Source organism: Lissotriton helveticus, chromosome 9 (assembly GCF_964261635.1).
Source record: "Lissotriton helveticus chromosome 9, aLisHel1.1, whole genome shotgun sequence".
In the NCBI taxonomy this organism is placed as follows: domain Eukaryota; kingdom Metazoa; phylum Chordata; class Amphibia; order Caudata; family Salamandridae; genus Lissotriton; species Lissotriton helveticus.
In genome coordinates this window covers 496,309,473-496,331,554 of record NC_136070.1, presented here as the reverse complement: position 1 = coordinate 496,331,554, position 22,082 = coordinate 496,309,473, and the positions used below count along the sequence as shown (strand labels likewise).

General features: G+C 45.0%; 1 protein-coding gene across 1 annotated transcript in view; it reads left to right on the top strand.

Moving 5' to 3' along the window:
- PRKCH (protein kinase C eta) overlaps positions 1-22,082 on the top strand; it is a 667,780-nt gene that overhangs the window by 243,384 nt on the left and 402,314 nt on the right. The window contains exon 2 of the mRNA XM_078660335.1: positions 19,376-19,439. Within this exon, the coding sequence (XP_078516461.1) occupies positions 19,376-19,439 (64 nt within the window). The remainder of the gene's footprint in view (positions 1-19,375; positions 19,440-22,082) is intronic.

Below are 22,082 nucleotides of genomic sequence, written 5' to 3'. Positions count from 1 at the left end.
AGGTTCAGAAGATTCAACAACCTTAGACTTAGTTGGAGGAGGTGAAATCTGCTGTTTCCTTTTATTAGTAGGCACATTTTTATTTTCCATCTTGAGGCGAAAAAACAACCTTTTGCGTCAGAAAAATGCAAAAAAAGAAAAAACACGTCAAAATGTAATAAATATGAGGGAAAAAGGATGTGAAATTCCCCAAAAGTTCTTCAAAAGGACTGGTGCAGCAGCTAAACTGGGTCGTGGGTGTGGCCAGGCCAAAGCCAGGCCCTTTCTTCGTGAGCTCTCCGCCCCCTAAGCAGAGCAAGCCGGCAGAAGCCGGCGCAGAGGCAGGGGAGAAGACCGAGGAGCCAGCAGGAGCACTTTCCCCCCAAGAAATCGCTCAGAAATCGAGCAGAAGGTAGGAGATATTGAGAAATAACAAACGCCGCTATAATATTGCGTTTCCTGACTGAAAAATCGTTGTTTTCCGGCTAATTGAACCGGGAGACTTACGGAGCTCCGGCGGTGGCGGCCATCTTGGTCGACGCGCTCGCGCGACTCCACAAATGTGAGGTCTGAATACTACAATTTTTTGATTCACAAACGCAGCTGTTAATAAATATAAGCAAATATAGTAAATATAAGAATTTGGCTTTTTTTTAAACTGTTGAGTGTATTTTAACAATATCAATGGTGGCTGATGATCTTTGAAAGTGGTGGAGCATAAAGCGTACTCAATTTAAATTCCAGCTATTGAATACGCCTAAAGTCGTATCGACATGTACTCAGGGGGTTTCACCTAGAGAACATTTTGGAAATAAATATGGTCAGTAGTGTATTTTTAATCAATATTTTCAGATAACTTTGAGCAAATGATTGTGGTATGCCATGCCAATGAATTCCTGATGCTGCCCAGGAGCTGACCCTATTTTATTTTCAAAATGACCCTTGGTGCATGTTAACTGTATGTCAGTAATTTCCTTTATTGTGCCCGGGCCAGCATTTTACCGCCATTATGCCATTGGGGCCCGCTTATGCCAGGACCCATGGGTAACCCCTATATCAAAAATGATCTATAGTGGGGCATGGGCAGCACTGTGTTATGGTTGACTATTTCCACACCCCTATATGCCACTGTTGTCTTCCGTAATGCCAAGAATTGCTTCCCTCATGGCAGTGGCAGCATTTTGCCATATGTCAAGAATTATCTTTAGTGTGCTAGTGCCAGTATTTTGGCATGGATACCTCATATGCCAAGTATTACCTCCAGCATGTAGGGCCAGCGGCACACTTGCAAGTGTAAAACACATACCAGTATTAAGACAGTGCTTAATATGTGCCAGTTGCTGCTGTTGCTGTGCACCAACCCTCAATTTTAGGGACTAGGATTTATTTTGCTTTATCCGACTTTGAGCCACAGCTAGAAAGAGAAGGGCAGAAAATAGAGAAAGGAGAGAGAGAAACATGAAAAAACACTGACCAAGGTCTAAAACAAGGATGAAAAGTTCCTGTAAGAGAGAGATAGAGGCAGGCTGCTTCGGGTTGTGGAAAAAAGAGGCATGAGGTTTGTTAGAAATGGGGCTCTCTAGTTTGCAGAGGTAGGTACCTTTATCTAAATAGGGACCCTTGCTTCTAGTCAGGGTAAGGGGGATGCACACTTTAGATAAGCCCTGCTCACCCCCTTGGTAGCTTGGCACGAGCAGACAGGCTTATCCCAAAGGGAATGTATTTGTACCAACACTCACATTAACATAGTGAAAACGACATAAATGGACACCACACCAGTTTAGAAAAATACAATATCTTTATCTAAACTTGACAAAACCAAAACAACAAAAATCCAACATACACAGTTAAAAATATGACTTTCAAAAGGTTTCAAGAACTTGTACCATAGAAAACCATTCGGTGCATGACTTTTACACAAAGTACCTGTAGTTGCGTCAAAATTCACAAGGACAAACAGCCGCAGAGTGAAGAAGCATCGAAAACAAAGAGATGCATCAGTTCCTGAGACCTTGGGGAGGTGATGCGAGAGTTTTGCTGCACGCAGGAGAAGTGATGCGTCAAATCTGGTCTGGAAGTGATGCGTCGAGTCTTCGTGGCGATTCCGTTCCGGGCGGTGATGCGTCGATAAAACTTGCTGCACAGGTGCGATGCGTGGAAATGTGGAATGTGTTGGTAATCGATGCAGCGGCGGGCGGCACAGCAGCGTTTTTCTTCAGCCGCGATCCCTCGATGCATCGATTCTTGCAGCAGCGACAGGTGCTGGTTCGGTTTTCGAAAGCGGCGTGACGATGCATGGAAATTCTTCTTGTGCTGTGGAAATGCGTCTGAAAAACAGCCGTAAGAAGAGCCATGCTTCATTTTTGTAGTTCTTCAAGTTCCTTCTCTCTCCCAGATTCCAAACAGCAGCAACAACCTCCAGAGGTCCAATACTGGCACAGGCACCTCCTGACAGGTCAGAACTCACAGCAGCAGAGTTCAGGGGAGCTGGGGGTAAGGTCTTTGTGTCACTGAGACTTTAGAACAGGAGGCCAGAACACACAGGCCGTTGGAGATCTCCTTCAAGCAGGGGACACAGCACACAGCAAAGTCCTTCTCCTTTCCAAGGCAGAAACAGCAACTTCAGCCAAACCCCACACAGCAAAGGGGCAGTACGTCTCCTCAGTCTTTCCAGCTCTTCTCCTTGGCAAAGGGACCTCTTGAATTCCAGGGATGATCTCCAGTTCTGGGGTCTGGGCCCCAATATTTATACTACAAACACCTTTGTTCTCTGGTGGCAGAGAAGCCATGTTCTCTGTCAAAACCATTTCTATCCACTCTGCTACAGCTTCCTAGCAGGGGGTGGAGACAGCATTGTGGAAGGCAGACTAGGCCCATTCAGGTGAAAGGAAATCTCCTCCCCCTACTCTAAATGCAGCCCAGGTCTATTCAGCCCAGCCCTGACTCATCCAGACTCTCTGAAGCCACTGCATCACGGCAGCCCCTGTCACTCCAAAGCCAGAGAGTCAATACACATCCTATCAGAGACACACTGATGGCTAAGCAAGAAAATACCTACTTTCTAAAAGTGATATTTTCAAACACAACATGTAAAAATCACCGTCGCTAAAAGATGCATTTTAACATTCTGAGTTCAGGCATGCTAAACTTAACTTTTTTACCTTGTTAATTATGTTTATCAGCCACGGCCGGTAGTGGGAGTACCTGCCGGGCGGTGACATGGGGAGGGGGAGGGGCAGGGTGGGGGGTAGTAATGTATGGATTACGGACTTTATCAGGTAAGTAAACATATACATAAATAAAACGATTTTCGTTGTGTGCACTGCATCACCAAGTGCGATGCAGTGCACGCAACGAAATTCGTTTTATTTATTTATATGTTTACTTACCTGTTAAAGTCTGTAATCCATACATTACTACCCCCCACCCTGCCCCTCCCCCTCCCCACGTCACTGCCCGGCAGGTACTCCCATTACCGGCTGCGGCTGATGTTTATAAGATGTTATAAGCAAACTTCCCATTCTATCCCTAGGAAACAGATAGTCTTACAATAGTGAAAAACGAAATTGGCAGTATTTCACTATAAGGACATGCCACAGACATCAGGGCATGTCCTACCTTTCACATACACTGCACCCTGCCCACAGGGGTACCTTGGCCTACCTTAGCAATGGCTATCATGTAAGAAAAGGGAAGGTTGGGGCCTGGCAAGGGTGTGCACTTGCCAAGTTGACATGCGCACAGATATTTCAGTGACAGATCTGAGTTACATTTACAGGCTGCTTAGGTGGGTGGCACAATCAGTGCTGCAGGCCCACTAGCAACATTTGATTATTAGGCCCTGGGCACACACAGTGCACTGTACTAGGGACTGACTAGTAAACCAAATATGCCAATCATGAATCACCAATCCATACACAATTCAAAGGGAGAGCATATGCACTTTAGAACTGATCAGCAGTGGTAAAGTGCCCAGAGTCATAAAGCCAACACCAAGAAGTCAAGAAAAAATAGGAGGAAGAAGCAAAACGTTTGGGGATAGCCCTGCAAAAAGGGCCATTTCCAACAAGGTTTAATCACAATTAAGCAGGGCCTGAATTCAGCAAACCTGGAATATTCACAGGCTCCTAAGGTCAACAACAAGATTGGTCTCCTGTGCTTACTTACTTTACTTATTTATCTATTTATACAAATTATGCAGTGTCTTTAGAAAGAAACAGAGAGAAGAAAAGGACACCCATGCCCAGGTTGCTCATTTTCCTCCAAACTTGGGCACCACAAACGCAAACGAACATCTTTTTAAGACCGATTACTCCTCAGGTCTCTGTGAATTCTGTTAATGTTGACACTAGACATCCCAAGAACCCTGAGCCTTATTTATGAGCCCCTGCATCACTTTTGCACCACTTTTTGTGAAGCGGCATAAATAATGCACCATGATTGCGCCATATTCATGAAGTGACACATCTAGGAAGATGCGTATCTTCATAAACCCTTGCGCTACATTATACCTGCATCTGGTATAATGTTTGCAGGGTGTGGGTTCCCCCGCAAGAAAGGGTCGTAGGAGTGGCGCAGTGAAATCTTTAAGATTTCACTGCGCCACATCTAGGACGCCAATGCGTCAAAACCTTACGCCTGACTCATGGCAGGTGTAAGGGTGACGCAGGCCCTTTCACATGGACCTTGCCCTATGTGAAAGGACACATTGCTGGAGTTGCATCTGTTTTCAGACACACCCCAGCAATGCGCCACTTTTGCGCCAACAGATTTGTCAGTAATACTGACGTAGCTGTCATTCCTTGCGACATGATGCATCATACTGTAAATATGACGTATCCATCATGTCGCAAGGAGAGCGCACTGGGAAGTGTTATATCGCTGCTTTCACGCATCGATGCAACACTTCTCACAAATGAGGCCCCTTAAAATGTATGTCGCCAGGCTTGGATTTAGGTATCTCAGTGCATTTTATTTATATTTAAAATGTAGATTTTCATTTCTTTTTGACAATACTGTTAATTATTGCATTTTACAACAGTAATACCTTTCTGCTTGGTGTAAAATTAGAGACTTTGGTTTACTAACTTCTATCTTTGAGAGACGGTGATGACTTGCAGAGTGAAAATAGCCCAGGAGTCCAAACTATGCACTCTGGGCCGTAAAACGAGCCTGATTTACAATCTGTGTGATTCCTGTGTGCACTCCACTGTTTCACAGCTAGGAATCATGCAGGTGTGCAAAGAGTGATTGTGTAGGTTCCCTCTTTCCATAATAGGGAAAACCAGCCCCTTTCCCATGGGTTAATTGAGTCCAGTGGGACATCATACATATCTTGTTTTGTATAGGGGACATCCCATGGTGCATCTTGCACCCAAAATTCAGATTAAGAGCAGAAACATACTGATGTCAACTTAGGCAACGTGATCTAAGACACCTCTACCACTACAATATCAAAACGTCTTACAGTGATGTCACAGCCAAGCGATGGGACTTGTGTTAATGGTGCAGCTACCACGCAAATCAACTCTTCCTGCCTTTGATAATGAGGAGCAGTGAGGGATGTGAGTCCCACTGGTGTCACAGGCCACCCACAATCACCATCAACATGAAGTGGCAAGTATATGAACACCAGGTGGTAGAACGGTTGCTACCTGCCTATAGAGCACTGCTTAATATAAATTCTGAATCTTTATGGTTAGCCCTGGCACCACCAAATAGCTCCAACCTACATGTGGTGTAGAGAGTGTATGCCACATGTGGTGCACAGAATATACATCAACACCTACCTCGACCTTACATATTCAACTAATTTGCACGCAGTGGTGAATTGGAAGGGAGGATCACAGAGGAAGCAAGGCTTTGCAGAGGTGCCTATGGATACTGGAAGGACCCTCCCCCATTCTAGTCATGAAAGCTGTTAGCCCTGAGAAAGTGGCTTTCCTTGAGGGCATGTTCATTTAGTTGCAGCCCAGAAGATTGTGCCTGCAGTATGTCAAGGCAGATAATTCCAGCCCTAGGAAAGAAGGAGAGACAGAGTTATAAACGTGTTATCAGAACCAGATTATGATGGCAATGTATCTGTGGAACCATGCTGCCTTATCCTCTTCTGTGTTTGCAGAGGCAAATACTGTTAAGCAAAGTACAGGCCGTAGCAGGGCAGAACATGATGGTGGACAGCCCTCTGGGCCAAAGTCCTCCCTCCCCCCACTTACCACTACTAGCACCAGCCCCCCCTCCCAAGGAACCCCCACAGAAAGTGAACGTTCTCTCTATTGAACCTCTGTCTATTCTATTTCTGTTCTATTTCTCCATCTCTCCCTCTCAGCCTGCCTATTCCCATTATTCTCTCTCTACCGAGTGTCATCTTAAGGAGTTTCTGGGGTCTTGTGAAAAGCATATTTGAACTGTTTCTTTTTACTTTGTTAAAGTTCAACCTATAATTTAGTATAGTGTGGCATCCTGTTGCTTGAAATAGGAGGAAATGGGTAATACAATTCAAATGTATTCAATACTGGCCCCCCCAAAATATGTCTTGCCCTGTGGCCTCCAAAATCCTTAACATGACACTGGCTGGCCCAGTAGGTTGGACAAGGGAAGGGGGACTCTTTACTGTACATACTAAGACAGTATCAAACGTGGTATGAAATGTTGCAAATGGGTCAATGTGGAAAATATTACATGAATGGCTTTTGCATACTGGGGCAAAGTAAACTGACATAGCTGCGATGCGATATATGTTTAGGCCATAGAGACTGGCAAGGTCATAGAGACTACAAGTGTCATGAGGTTAATAGTGCCCGTGCCCAAACGCTCCCATTTTGACATGTTCATGCTTATGTTTGACATCTTTTTAGACAATGAATTAGCACATTTTGCTTGCATGCGAAAGTGTACTTAGAAAGTGTTTTGCTAAAAAATTAATTTCTTCGTAGGCATATTATTATACCACTGTACATTTTGTCCAAGGACTAAGTACACTGCACAAACTACCCGTGCATATTATTGTCTGTTCTGAGACAGCTCTGAATTGATAGAATCAAAAATGACAGTCGGATCTAAACTCAGGCACAGTGGACATGGGTCCAGTTTTTATTACATGAACTACCCAAAGAGTAGTCTATGTTCGGCAGAGGAGCCTTCCTGTTGTCTAATCCCACCTTCATTATTGAAACAGCCTATGCCCAGTTCTACCCAGTATATCTTTCTGAAAACCCCAGATACTTCAAAACTATGCAGCTTAATGTTGTTTAGTTTGAAAACACAAAGTCAGTTTACACTGTCCCTGAAATCCCTCCTCTGTCTCCAAGTAAAAGAGAATTTGCACTCCTTCTCAGTGTCCAGATGATGAGTGAACCAAATGCTGTTAAGATGTTCAGCACTTATACCATGCTGGTGGCCAAAGCAGGAAGCTGAAAGCAACCAGAGGACCCAGCTGCATTCTGGGCATTATATCATTGTCTTGAGAAGGAGGAGGCTCAGCTCTTGGATTGCAGCAGGGCTGAAAAAACCAAAGACCTTGCAGGGTGAGTTTGCCCTCCTTGCCTGTACAAGTTATGTTCTTAAGGATCATGACTGGATTAAGCCCGGTCTTTACCAGTTTAGTTAGCTATGGTATGGCTCCTAATCACTACTTTGGTGTGCCAGGTGAACTTGTGCTCGAAGGGTAACAAAAGCATAATGAGTCACTGCATCTCTTTTATGGAGTGGCACATTATTCTTACACTCCCACAATTGGCCTACATGAAAGTTGAAAGCAGCCACACTTATGTTTTTGTAACTTTCATGTTACTCTTAACTAGGGGTGGGCGGAATTTGCGTAATCGCGTTAAGCAAATCTCCGCGAAACGGTAAAAAAATCTCCACGAACATGCAGAAATTCCGCGAACACGCGTAATTGCTTGTTCGCGATGCTTTTTTCCTGTTCGCAAGTGCTGTTTGCGTGGTCGGGGGGAAATCTCTCTCGAACACGCATTTTGAGAACACAAACAAGCAAAAAATTTCACAGAGTCGCGGAATGCCAAATTTTGGGCAATTTCACGTTCTCCGCGGAACGCGAAATTACCCAAATTCCGCGATGGAGTACTGGGGGAGGGTGGTTCTGTCTTGCAGGCAGAAGGATTCAACAAACTTTTGGAGGGTAGCTAGGGAAATTGGTGCTAGTGGTGCATTGATTCCTCAGTCATCACTACCATCAGTCTGAGGCCTGGGTGAGCCCCTTCAGGGTCCTTTACTGATCTGACAAGTCCTGGGGTATTCAGGAGTTTGAAGTGTTTACCCAATTTCTATGAAATTCACTTTAGATGATGTCCGGGAAGCCACCATTAAGTCCCCATCAACAAGGGATGGGGCCCCTATGCACTTATATACATTTTACCCAGACCTGTGGGCCCCACTACTTTGCAATTAGTTGAATGCCTTTACCCGCTGTGGTCTCCCAAATACGTTGCATACTGCCACTATCATACCTGTCTTTAACCCCTTCGACGCTCATGACGAGCTGGGCTCGTCATGGCGTAGCCTCCTCGCACGCTCATGACGAGCCCAGCTCGTCACGTAACATGCGTTTCCGCAAAACCCAGCGTACGGGCGGAATTCCGCCCGCACGCATGCGGTTAAAAGGTGATCCACAGTCTTAAACCCTTCCATGCTGCCGTTGGCCATTGGCCAACTGCAGCACTACCTCGCTGGTGCTGCCGTCGGCCAATGGCCGACGCCGCCCCGCCCATTTTGCGGAAGTGTCGCACTTCCGCAAAATCGCCGCCGCAGCCGAGGGGTTAAAGTTGCTACCGCTCTACATCCTCATTGGATTCTGTGATAAAAAATCACAGGAAGGGTTGTTATGGATCATCTACTGTATGGGTCACAGAAACTAACACACTCTTGGAGGTTCAGTATGGTTTTCGTGAGAGGCTGGGCACGGTGAAGCAATGTCTCAATTTACACCTGCTTATTAGTAAGTATAGCATTGTGAAGCATGACTTCATCTGTCTGGTCTTCATGAACCTGTCTAGTGCCTTCGACAGTGTGGGTTGGTTTAAGCTGTGGGGTTTGCTGAGTTATTTAGGATAGGATCTTGGGCTCGTTCAAATTTTTGTGAGCCCTTCAGTGTGATCTTTTAGTGTCTGTTAGGCATAGTCTTGCCAGCGAACACACTCCCAGCTTTTCACTGGGTAATGGCATCCGTCAGGGGTGTGTACTGGCACCAATCCTCTTTCTGTTGTCTATCAACGGTCTTGAGGCGGCGTTGATGTCCCGGTGGTGGGCAGGAAAAAAGTTACTGCATTACCATATGCGGATAATGCTGTTCTAAAGGGAAGAACACACAAGAGATTAAACACTCTCTTCCAAAAATGTGGTGGCATTATGGGGTCTTTGGGCCTTACAACTAGCTTCTCAAAAACTTATACCATGTTCTGCAGCCCCAAATAAATGAAACCAAGGAGTGTATACCTCCTAGGCCACCAGGTTACCTCCATCCAGGACTTTTCCTATCAGCGGGTGTTTTTGATGCCAATGGAAACTGGGGACCCTGTGAGCAGATAGCTTCCCAAATGTTTGCCAGAACTGTGGGCTATATTTAAAACGTAGCCTCTTGCATTGGCAGAAAGGCCATGGCCCCCCTGTTGGAGGTACTTAGGAGCAAAGACCTCCCCATCCTCACTTATGGGGACAGGCATATTGGGCACTTCAACATCTCTTCCCTCCAAACTGAAGAGAACAGGATTCAGCATCGCCTTCTGGGCATACCCCTAGCCTGTTCCACCGACATCGTCTGCCAGGAGCTATGTATTGGGTATGTAATTGACACCATTAAATTAGCCCGGTTGCCTTCAGGTGCGCTATCTAGGCAAATTCACATGCTGGTCTGAACAGGAAGGTGATCTTGGACTGCCTTGCCTGTGATAGAGGTTTAGCTATTCGCTGGATACAATGCATTAAAAAAGTAACATCGGATCTGGGGAGACCTGAACCTTTTTCTTTTCTGCCCCTTCCTAGTATATTTAAGGCTGATCTAACTTGGGCCAGGAAAGTGTTCCTTACTAGAAATAGACTGCAAAGGGAGGTATGTGAATCATCTAAAACCTCTGTCAGGGAGTATGCTAACTTGGAAACCACCCTTAATATGGAACCCTACCTGTCATGGATGGACACTACCTGTGAGAGATTTCTGTTCACCAGATTTAGGTTTGGGAGTGTTATGTGACAATTAAGTTTCCTGTTGGGCCAATTTGATTTCACTAAGCTGCTGATCTGCCCCTGTGATGAGTCCTCACCCCAGATTTTGCTCCACTTCATTTTGTGAGTATTATAGGGCCTACTCCAAAAGATTTTTACCCCCACTTATTAGAACTTGTTGAATTAGAAGAAGTGCTGAAGCTTTGTTATATTTGCAATCTCTGAGTTCCCCGACACTTTACAGCAGTGCCTGCTCTTTCTTAAAGTGTGCCCTCACAAAGCAAATGGTCTTTTAAGAGCCTGTATTCGTGTTTTGTTGGCGTCACCTTTTGTACGTTTTTACTTTAGATTGTCCTATTCTGAACGTATTCACTTGCTGACTGAATGAGATCTGGAATTGTCTTTTATTAATAACATTTGAAGCATTTGTACTGTGCTTTTCTGGCAGTGTCTTACAGATTAAATAAGGTTTTATCTGATCTGAACTGGAAATGTATAAATCTAACATTTTTCCCGCGTTAATATATGTCTGAGACTTTAATGCATTTATATGCGGGTCCTTTTTAGGTCTCGCCTAGTGTTGCAGCACGCATTCACTCCTCGCTCTGCGAGACATATTGTGGATGAGGAGATTTCAGAAGGGGACTTGAAGCCCTGTCCCTCATTTTCATTGGCTGGCGTCATCGTTTATGTAAAACGGTGGTCTCTGATTGGAACTGAGCCTTTTTTGTTTCCGCCTTTTCTCCTTTTCGTCCGGTCCATCTGGACTGGATCCTCTGCTTTTCGGCTGTTGTGAAGGTATTTCTTATCTTTAGTTGGCGTGTTTCTTCTCACCCTGGCCCTCACTTGTTTAACGAGTGAACAGATGGCTCAGTGCCCCCAGGGACACCTTATGTCAGTCCAGTCACAAACCGACTAGCCTGGAAATGTAATTTAATTGAGGCGACCTAGGAGTAACACTCCCAGAATACATTTGGTTGTTACAGGAAATCCCAAGTCTTGAAAACGTGCAATCATCGAGCGCTTGCTTAGTTTTACTTTCATAGAGCTAAATACTGCGATATATTCCAAGCCAGTTCCAACCCCTCTAAATTAATTTTTATGGTCCTTAAAGACCTTCTAAATAAAAGGGCTACCTCGGCAGAAATCTGCACCGATGCCCATTGTGAAAGTCTGGCATCTTTCTTTTTAGAGAAAGTGCAGACCATTTACCGAGGATTTGACCTGTCTCTGCTTGACCTAGAGCCAGTTGGCCCTAACTCTCTGGCTTGTGAGACTCTGACCTCTTTGCCGAGCCTGTCTATGGAGGCCTTTGATATGTTGAGCCTCAAGATTAAATCTGGCTCTCCTTTAGGTCCCCTGAAGCCTGATCAAATCAGGATTCTCCCCCCCTTGTGCCGCGCTCCGATACTTTCTTTGGTTAATTTGTCGTTAGCCTCTGGAACGGTCCCTTCCTTGTGGAAGCAGGCGGTAGTCACCCCAGTCCTGAAGAAGGCAAATTTAGATCCGCTCCTGCCTGAGAACTACCGCCCCATATCTCTTCTTCCTTGTACTGCCAAAGTCATTGAGGCTCACGTTAATTCCATCTTAGCTGACCATCTTTCCCGTAACCATATCCTGGACCCGAGTCAGAACGGTTTCCGGTCGGGACACAGTACCGAGACCGCTTTGCTCTACATGATCGAGCACCTTCGTGTGGTGCTCGACTCGGGGCGAACGGCGGCGCTCCTTTTATTAGATCTGAGGGCCGCTTTCGATACTGTGTCCCACCGTGTCTTGATTCGGCGCTTAGAGGAAGCTGGCATAGCGGGGACTGCTCTTCAGTGGTTTGCTCATTCCTCTCTGGCCGGTCCTTTAAGGTGTCCATACCACCTGGCCAGTCCACCTTTCATCCTCTGGATCTGGGGGTTCCACAGGGCTCCTCATTGAGTCCCACTCTGTTCAACTTATATGTGAAACCGCTGGCTGCGATCGTCAAACAATGGGGTCTGACGATGACCTCATATGCCGATGATACGCAGCTAGCGGTGACACTGAGTGGAGACCCTGAAGTGGATGCCCCCAGATTCCGAGCAGGACTAGTGGCAGTAGCAACTTGGCTGAGAACCAATTGCTTACAACTGAACGCCCAAAAAACTGAAGTGATGGTCTTGGGGAAACATTCAGAGCTCTGGGGAGATCAGTGGTGGCCTCCCGAATTGGGCGTCACTCCCGTTCCAGTTTCCGAAGTAAAGAACTTAGGAGTCTGGCTGGACCCTGCGCTTACCTTTACGAGTCATACGATGAAGGTTGCAGCCACTTGCTATGGCATTTTGCGAGGCTTAAGATCGGTCCTTAAGTTTTTTGATCCCTCCACCCGGCAGCTCGTGGTCCAAGCCACGGTTTTATCTCGGCTGGACTACGGCAGTGCGCTGCTGCTGGGGATAAACCAGGCTGAGGCATCCAGGCTTCAAAGGGTACAGAATGCTGCGGCACGGGCCATTGTTGGTCTTCCTAGACATTGCCCTATCTCCAGCACTATTTCTGCCCTTCACTGGCTGCCGGTCAGGCAAAGAATTAAGTTTAAATCGCTCTGTCTGGCCTTTAAAATTATGAAGCTTTCTTCACCGCCTGCACTTGCCAACCTGCTCATCCCCTATGTCCCTTCGAGGTCCTTGAGATCGGAGGCTCTATATCTTGCGGCCTGCCCCCGCTTCAAACTTAGTAGGATGGGTGCCCGCTCTTTTCGAGTGCTTGCCGCTGGTCTGTGGAACACACTACCGGTGCACATTCGTGCTCTGGATAATCTGACCGCTTTTAGGCGTGCTATTAAAACCTTCCTGTTCTCTGTACTTGGTTAATCGCCCATTCCTTCTGTGTGTTATGTTTCAGTACCTGTTCAAGCGCCAGGACGCCCCTTTGCTGGGGCAGCTGTGCGCTCTAGAAATAATAATAACATAACATAACATAACATATTCTTTCAAAAGTTCAGACGCTTGAGGAACATCAGATAGTACAAGATCACACACGAGAAGTGTAAAAGACAGGGTTTGCATGCCAGTCCCCTGGTCGAATGATCGACAACTTGTTATTTCTGTCTTCTATTGGTGAAGCGCATCGTTCGCCTATAAGGCATGATTGTCATTCGAGTACATTTACTTGTCAACCCACGCCTCCTAGAGACAAGCCCACCTCTCTCCTCTCCTGACCTTTTCCAGGCTGCCGAAGAGACATTATTCTGAAGGGAGACACAGACGCTTGAAAGCGCCACTGCTCTCCGGCTGCAAGGTCTGAGAATGGGATCAACCCCCTCTTTAGTGTTTTGTTTGGCTTAAAGGTGACAAGAGCTGGGGTTCAGATCACTACAGCACATGATATTGGAAGCAGCGGAGAAAATTAAATTAGTCTGACATACGTTTAAATTAATGGAAAAGGTTCCCATTGTGGCAGCTTAATACGCAAGCTGAGCCCGTAGTGGGGGCGCAGCTGCAGGTCTGTGCAGACACCAGGGTCAGCTAGGGCCGGGCTCTGCAGATTAAAGGGCCCAGCTGAGATATTCCAGAGCCAGCTGCCTTCTGTAGTGTTTTTATCGAAATAAGAGGATATATCTTTATTCCCCCTGCCATGCAGGGCTCTTGCGTGGAAATATTTTTTCGAGGAGCCTGTAGTTGTGATCTTTTAATGCACCAGCACAGCACTAGCTTTTGATAATTTTTAAACTTTTATTAAAAAGCATTGACAAAGCCAATAGCCCTTCCCCACATTCAACGCCAGGCAGTCGCAGAGTTGCAGTGCATTTCTGCTCTGTCTCTGCACCACGTTTCTATATGTGCGAGATTTTTATTCCCTGAGCAGGGGGTGCTACGAGGCACCCTCCCCGCTGGTTTAAGAAAAACTGCTGCCATATAGTGACTTCTCTGCCTTGATAGCCGGCCAATGAGAGAGACGCTGAAGTCACCCTCCGATAGACATGTTTTGTCGTTTTCACGTCCAGAGTTAATTTCCACATATGTTAAAAAGGGGAAGCGATTTGCCATTCTATGCAGCGCCTACACTGGACAGAAATTAATGCTTCACGAAGGGAAAAATAACAAAACAATGACATTTACAATGCCAATAGCTCAAAATAATGTCATTGCGAGACCTATTCCATTGTAAATGCTTGTTAAATAAATACGATTGATGTTTTGTACATTAGGGTCTCCCATTCTGGGATAAGCATTGCAATTTGAAACTCGATTAGCCAGCATCTATGTTTCAGCACTTGCAGGGGTTACCCAATGCAGCTATTGTTTAATGTATGCCTCAGACAGACCCCTGAAACAAATTTTGAAGCAAGTGGTCTTTAATAGAATTAGCAAAGAAAGCACTTTTAGAGTAATCTTGCTTTGTGCACTGAAATTGTTTGGCTTGCTACAATCCTGGTCTTATAGCCAACGACAAAAGAGGCAGTCTCACTATTAAGTATGAAACTTGATAGCGACCGTTGTCTCAATCTGAAAATGTATAAAACAATTACAGACAGCCCGTTAATAAAACAAAAAACAGCTTCATTTCACATACACTGTAGACCATGGTGAAGGAGAATGCAGCTTTTATTTACAGATGCTAAATCTTCTAGTAAACACAATAACATGGAAATAGGTGGTTCAGCCTTATGACCTATCATTTTGCCTTCTATATGAAGATGGTATATATGCACTCTATGCTTGTCCTGGACTAAGCTCATTGCGCAGAATGTATTTGTGTCCACGCTTATGTTTAAAAACAAATGCAATATAGAACTTTGTGATGAGTTAACCTGTTTTTGTCCCCTCCAAATGAAATAGCCTGTTATTATATTTTTAAACATTCTAAATGTTTTTGGTATAACTCTTAAAATTGATTGTTATGTATGTACGTCGATTTAAAATGTATTTATTCTGTATTGTTGATCTGTATTGTCGATTTGGTGTACTTATGGAGGTTTAAAATATATTTTGTCTGTATTGTTGATCTGAGTTAAGGTTCAATTCAGTCTCTTGAAAGCAAGGTGCTCAAGTGTTTTTGAAAACTGAGAGAAGTGAGAAAGCTAAGAAGAGGCGATGTTTAGGGGATGGAAACCAGTCCTTTATAAAACGTGAGGATTTAATGTCAATGTCAATGTCAATGTCATACGTTTTTATAGAGCGCCATTATCACCGCAAGGTCTCAAGGCGCTTGCAGCATAGGTACCGGGTGGAAGGAGACAAACACTGAGCGGGCATCACAACAGAAAGAGACGGGCCACATGCTAGGTAGGGAAAAAGCCATGTTTTCAAGGCTTTGCGAAATTGCTGATGCTCCTTGATGGAAAGAAGGTGGAGAGGTAGCTTATTCCAAAGGGCAGGTGCAAGAAATGAAAAGGAACGTTGTCCATGCCTGGAGGTTCGCACGCGGGGTTGCATTAGCAGAGACTTGAGGCTAGATCTGAAGGCCCTCTTGGGGGCATACCAGTTCAGTTTTTTTTTAAGATACCGAGGCCCCTTTTTGTACAGTGCGTTGTGGGTCAAACATAGGATCTTAAATTGACTTCTTTGCCGTACAGGCAGCCAGTGTAGTTGTTTCAGACATGGGGCGAACGCTGTTCTAGGCGGCAAATCCAGCACCAATCTTGACGCCGTATTCTGCAAGGTTTGTAATTTTGACAACAGGTCCTCATTCAGTCCATAGTACATGGCATTACCGTAATCAAGATTGCTAATGATCAGGCCCTGAACCAATGGCTTTCTGGCTTCAAGCGGGAGCCATCTAAAGATTTTTCTGAGGCCGCGCATTATACCATAGCAGGTGCCCGTCACCTTGGCTACATGATTTTTCAAGGACAGAGCGCTGTCCATAATGATTCCAAGGTTGCGGACTACCGGCTTAGGGGCCGGACAAGCTCCCAACTCAGAAGGCCACCATTCTGGCGTCCAACATCTGTCTCCTTTACCGAACAGAATTATTTCGGTCTTGCCCGCATTGAGTTGGAGTTTATTCACTCACATCCAGCTACTGATCTCAACCATACATTTTTTTAAACGTAGGCAGGTATCGGCAGGATCAACGCCGCATGTGATCAGCAGCTGCGTATCATCTGCATATGACACTGTTCCAAAGCCAAAAGATTTAATTATTTTAGCCAAAGGTGTCAAATACAGATTAAAAAGCAGCGGGCTCAAAATCGAACCTTGAGGCACGCCTACCGTAACCGGACAGCTCCGGGCAGCGAGGGAGTCGACTCGAACGGTGGTGAGGCGGCCAGTGAGATAGTCCTCAATCCACCCCAGTGCCCCTCCACGGACACCAATCTCCCACAGCCGATGTTTCAAGATAGCGTGGGAGATGGTGTCAAATGCTGCGGAGAGGTCTAGGTGGATGAGTACAGCTGAATCGCCCCTATCCACCGTGAGTCTGATGTTATCCACAATCTCGACTACAGCGGTCTCAGTGCTGTGCGCGGCCCGAAAGCCAGACTGGGAGGGATCAAGGGCTCCACTGGCTTCTATAAAGGCTGTCAGTCGGTTATTCACAAGGAGTTCCAACACCTTCCCAAAGAAAGGCAACAGTGATATCGGCCGGTAGTGGACAGGTAAAGCAGGATCGTCAGATGGCTTTTCAAGATGGGCTTTACTTGGGCCTGCTTCCACTTAGAGGGAACCTCAGCTTGCTCCAAGGAAGCGTTAAAGATAGCTGTAAGAGGCTCAGCTAGCAGAGGCATAATTTTTGTGCAATGTCGTGGCGGGAAAGGGTCCATTGGGGAGCCTGACTTTATTCTACTAAGACCATCAAGAGTCTCCTTGACCGTAATCGGCGTACATTTTGTCAAGTATAGACCTTGATTATCAACCATCTCAGATTGCGGCGTCGCCAAGTAACCATCTGGGATTGGTTGGGCCAAATCAGAGGTAGGGAAAGCGGAATATATTAAGTTGATTTTATCCTCGAAAAAATATGCCATTGACTCAACCCATTTTTGGGAAGGGGTAAACAGGGATTGTTCAGCATGGAGGGACGTAAATTCCTTCAGTATTTTAAATAATTCTCTGCTTGAATTAGCTGAGATTTTTATCCGCTGCGTTAAGTACTCTTTCTTTGCCGATTTTATTTTTTTCATGTAGTCTAAATGGAGTAACTTATATTTAGCTCTGTCCTCCTCGGTTCTGATTTTCCGCCAGGTTCGCTCTGCGGCCCTACTGGCCAATTTCACTTTCTTAAGATCAGTGGTAAACCAGGGGGAGGCCACCAGTTTGGCTTTAACAGTGGTTACCGGAATGACATGGTCTAGGGTTTGTAAAATGGAAGACTCCAGATTATCTACCCTTTGCTCTAGTGGGAGAGCCAAATTATTTTCATACTTAAAATGAGCCAAAAATGCTTCCGAGGTAAGTTTCCGCCATGGGCGGATCCGCATTCTTAGGCCACTCACAGGAATGGCCCGAGTTTTACTTAGGAGGTTAATCTTTAAAAGATAATGATCCGTCCAGATCATTGGGAGGGGATCCGAAATGCTTAATCTAAGGGAGCTCGTAAAAATTAAATCAAGAGTGTGGCCTGCACGGTGGGTGGGGCCACTGACTCGCTGGGACAGGCCAAGGCTTTCCATAGTCCTTATTAGGAGACTTGTCTCTGGATCGACGGAAAGCTCTGCATGATAATTAAAATCGCCTAATAAAATAATATTCTCTGTGGTTAGGGCATGGGTAACTACTGTTTCTAATAATTTATTAACAAAGCCTGTTTTAGTACCCGGGGGCCTATATACTAGTGCAACCCGCCAGTTATCTAAATTGGGAAGCTGCACGTTCACGATCATAATTTCGAGTGTGGGGCAGGACAGAGATTCTAATACCTTGATCTTAATAGGGGATCTAGCAGCAATAGCTAAGCCACCTCCCCTTTTCCCCACCCTGTCCAGCCTTGTGACAAATATTCAGAAGGAAAGGCAGCCGCTACGTCTGAGGCCGCCATGCTGTGGAGCCAGGTTTCTGTAAAGAAGCAGAGTTCCGGCCTGTCTGCCTCAAGTAAGCTCCAGACCTCCGTAACATGTTTGGGTATGGAACGAGCGTTCAGGTAGAGTGCGGAACTAATCGCGCCTTCTACAGGGTCATTCCTAACTGGTGATTTTAACGAACCAGTTAGCAGACCGGTCTCTGTACTACCCTTTATGATGGATGTGAGGGAACTTCTATGCGACTCCCAGAGGGAAAGTTTCCCCGGGAGCGTTGGTGACTGAGTAAGTTGGGGGCTCGATTGTAGCTTAACAGCTCTACCAGGGTTCCATCTCTTTAGTTCCCCGCTAGTATAAGTTAGCATTGTGGCTCTGTTTATCTCATGAACGGTCCTCAACATGTGGTGGGTATGAGACAGAAATCTGGGTAGCAGTCAGCGGTCTGTCGCGGATGGGCGCAGACAGGCTTGTGTCCGCGCCCCGTAGGTGTTTAAATGGGGAGGGGCCGTGGTGTGGTGTGACGCTGGCCAATCAGTAATAGATAAATGCCACTAAGTAGTGAGTACTGGAAGCATTGAACCAGGCGGGAGTGTACACTGCTAGGTTTTCCTCTCCCTCCCGCCAGAGGATGAAAGAGTTCCAAGGAAGGTGCGTAGTCTGCAGTCTGAAAGGAGTGAGATTTTATAGAGGTCCTGAGTGTATGAAGTTCTTGTGTCACCCAGGGATGTCCTGGATACAAAGTGTCAAAATCTTGAGTTGAAATGCTTGCTTGAAGTTTTTGTTTTGAAAGGAGTAGGGGTGGACATTTTAGTCGATGGGCCAAGGGGTGCTGTCAAGGGATGAGGTAGGTATGTTGAACATTTGTACACTGTAAAATAAAGATAAGGTTTGGAATAGAAGGGGGTAGCCTTGGGAAGAGTATACAAATCATGTCATATTGAGATGGGTTTAGTCAACTGTGTGACTTGTGGATAGTGGGACAGGAAGGAGAAAGTAACAATGAGGTCTAGTGATAAACAAAAAAGAGGGGAACTTCCTGGTATGATTGATCGTGTATTACACGTTTCCAGTTTCACATGGGTTCGAAACATTACTAATGGACTATGCTCTGAAGTTTTGCTGAATATCTTTTTCCACATGCACAACCACACAAACCGGGTCAAAAGGAAACGTCAAATTGAAGCGAGTGTAATATTTGAATTCATCTGAAGGCAATGCCGCAGAAACTTTATGATTAGTGGATTGTGGGACTGAAATCCCTAATTTTTGTGGTTTCATTTGTTTCAGCTCGATTTAGAGCCAGATGGAAGAATATTCGTTGTGGTATCTCTAACAGGGTCCTTCACTGAAGGTAAGGAAATTAATTCAAGGGTTCTGTATTAGTATGAATTTTATTGTTAATTCTTTCCCACATCATGAAGCAGTTATCAGCACACGTGTTATTTCTTAATACTAGGTTTCTCTGTAAAACAATTCAATTTACATCTAATATGTTCTGGAGAAGGGTGCATACTTTAATTCACACTGAAGCATCTGGTCATTTTTACCAAAAGAAGTACAAAATTGCTGTATTACCTTTCTACTGCTGCAATAGCAAGGAATACATTTGTTAACCGCATCCGTGCGGCTCATTTTCCCGCGTTGCGCTAAAGATTTAAAAACCCCGCGGTTCATGACGAGCTCAGCTCGTCATCAGCGTGCAAGAGGTGTACTTCATGACAAGCTGAGCTCGTCATGAGCGTGCAAGGGGTTAAAACTCTCACTCAGCCTTCACAGAGGTCCAAAGCAGCTGTTGGCACTTTGATGCATAAATGCATGGCAGTGGTCAGCAGGAACAAACAGTGTTGGAAAAAATAGCCTAAATAGAGCAGGGCTTCTGGTGTCATGATACCGGAAGTCCCACAGTTAACTGCCCTCCAGTAACGAGGAGGAGCTAGCTGGACCTCCACCGTCAGAAACGTAGTGGTTTCCCTCCTCTAAATGAGGCATTGGAACTGCTGATTTTACTCTGCTTTCTCATTGTCACCCATCTCTAAATGAATGTGTTAGCATAACATTACATGCTATATCTCTGTTGCCTTTGGCCATGCAGTTATTAATGGGTTTCAAATTGCTGCAAATCAGTGGTGATTTTCATTGACATAATAACTCATGTGTTCCTCTCTTATCTGGACCCCGACCCGCCATCTTGTCCATTCCCTTGTCGTTTAGCCTTTTTCCTCGTTTCCCCTTGACGATCCTCAAATGTTTTTTCCCTTTTCTGATTTCCCTTTTCTCCATACCCTTGTATCCCTCCCACCCTCTCTTGGTGCTGTGACTGCGTCCCCCCTCCGACCCCACTTAATGGAACTCTGCTTTTCTGTTTTTTGTTTTTTTGGGGGGGGTCTTGACCTGAGAACATCTATTATGTGTATATATATATATATATATATATGTATATAGAGATAACTCTAATCATTAGTATATGCAGTAGACCTTTGTACTCTCTACCATTCCTATGTGACTCTTAGAGTATATCCATTTGTATCTTTACTATTTGTACATTTGCAATTTTTCTTTTTGCTTGTATCTCTTCCTTGTGTGACTTTACATCTTGTACATTTGCAATTTTTTCTTTTTGTATCTTTTATGTAATGCATGCAATCCTAAGTCCTTATGTTTTGCAACTGGTTCTTATGTAAAGCGCTCTGACACCTTCAGGTAAAGTTTGCGCTATATAAAATCCCATTAAATAAAAATAAAATAAATAAATAAATAAGTTCCACATTGACAAGTATTCAGACTTGCATACCATCTGTGTTCTGTTGAGCCTTAGACAATCCCTCAAACACGTTTCTATTATGCAGGTGGAATCGCTTTCGGATGATCTAGAAATCAAATTTTAATGTAAATCTTATGTCATTGTCTTTATCCGAATGTATATTTCCTTAACATATATTGGTTATCCCAGTATTATAGTCAACTCTTTATGGTTTACAGCTGCAGTATTAAGCGAGCATGTATACTGTTTCATGATTCCTCATTATCCCTCTCTCTAATGAGCTATTCAGCATCAACCAGAGAGATACATGTGCAGAGTGAAATCTACTATGCAAATCAATCAATCAATCATAGCATTTGTAAAGTGCACTACATACCCGTGAGGGTCTCAATGTGCTAGGGGGGGAAGCTGCTACTGTTCGAAGAGCCAGGTCTTGAGGAGTCTCCTGAAGGTTAGAAGGTCTTCGGTTTGTCGTAGGCGAATGGGGAGGGTGTTTCATGTCCTGGCGGCGAGGTGGGAGAATGATCTGCCGGCGTTGGTCACTCTTCGGATGCGGGGAGTCCGAGGCTGAGACGTCTGTTGAGGTACGCTGGTCCGGTGTCGTGGAGTGCCTTGTGTGCCTGGGTGAGGAGCTTGAAGGTTATGCAAATATTCTAGTTTTGGTGGCATTTACGGAGGAGTATGAGCCACAAATTCTCATTCGCAGTGACATTAGTGATTCTCAGACAAGCTGAGTCTAGTTTAAAAAGCAAGCAAAACTGATAATAGTAAAGTGTGGCATAATGAATATATAGAAGCATCTTATTCAATTGTATTTCGGTAAAGACATAGCATTGGAGATGTTAGAAAACAGCAGCAATGTTGACAATGCGATGGAGGATCTCGAAAAAAACAATCAGTGTCATGAAACCACCCAGAGCATTTGGCCCTGAAGGCTGAGCTAGCATTGCTCAGGTGTAATTGATGGTGGGTCTCAATGCTGAAGATACTGACATGCAGAGGTTTACTGAGGGCAAGGTTTGTACCAGCACAATCACTTGATTCTATTGCATAAGACGAGGGACACAGGGACTCTCTTAGTCACCAGCTCCTGTCTATGCTGTGCACCATCAGTAAGGTACATTACAAAGTTTTTTTGTTGAAAGGAACTCTGTTTTGCAGAAAAAGCAAGAGCATTCTTCTGAATGCATTGACCGACTTTTGTAAGTCTTCTTCTGCTCTTCATAATCTGTC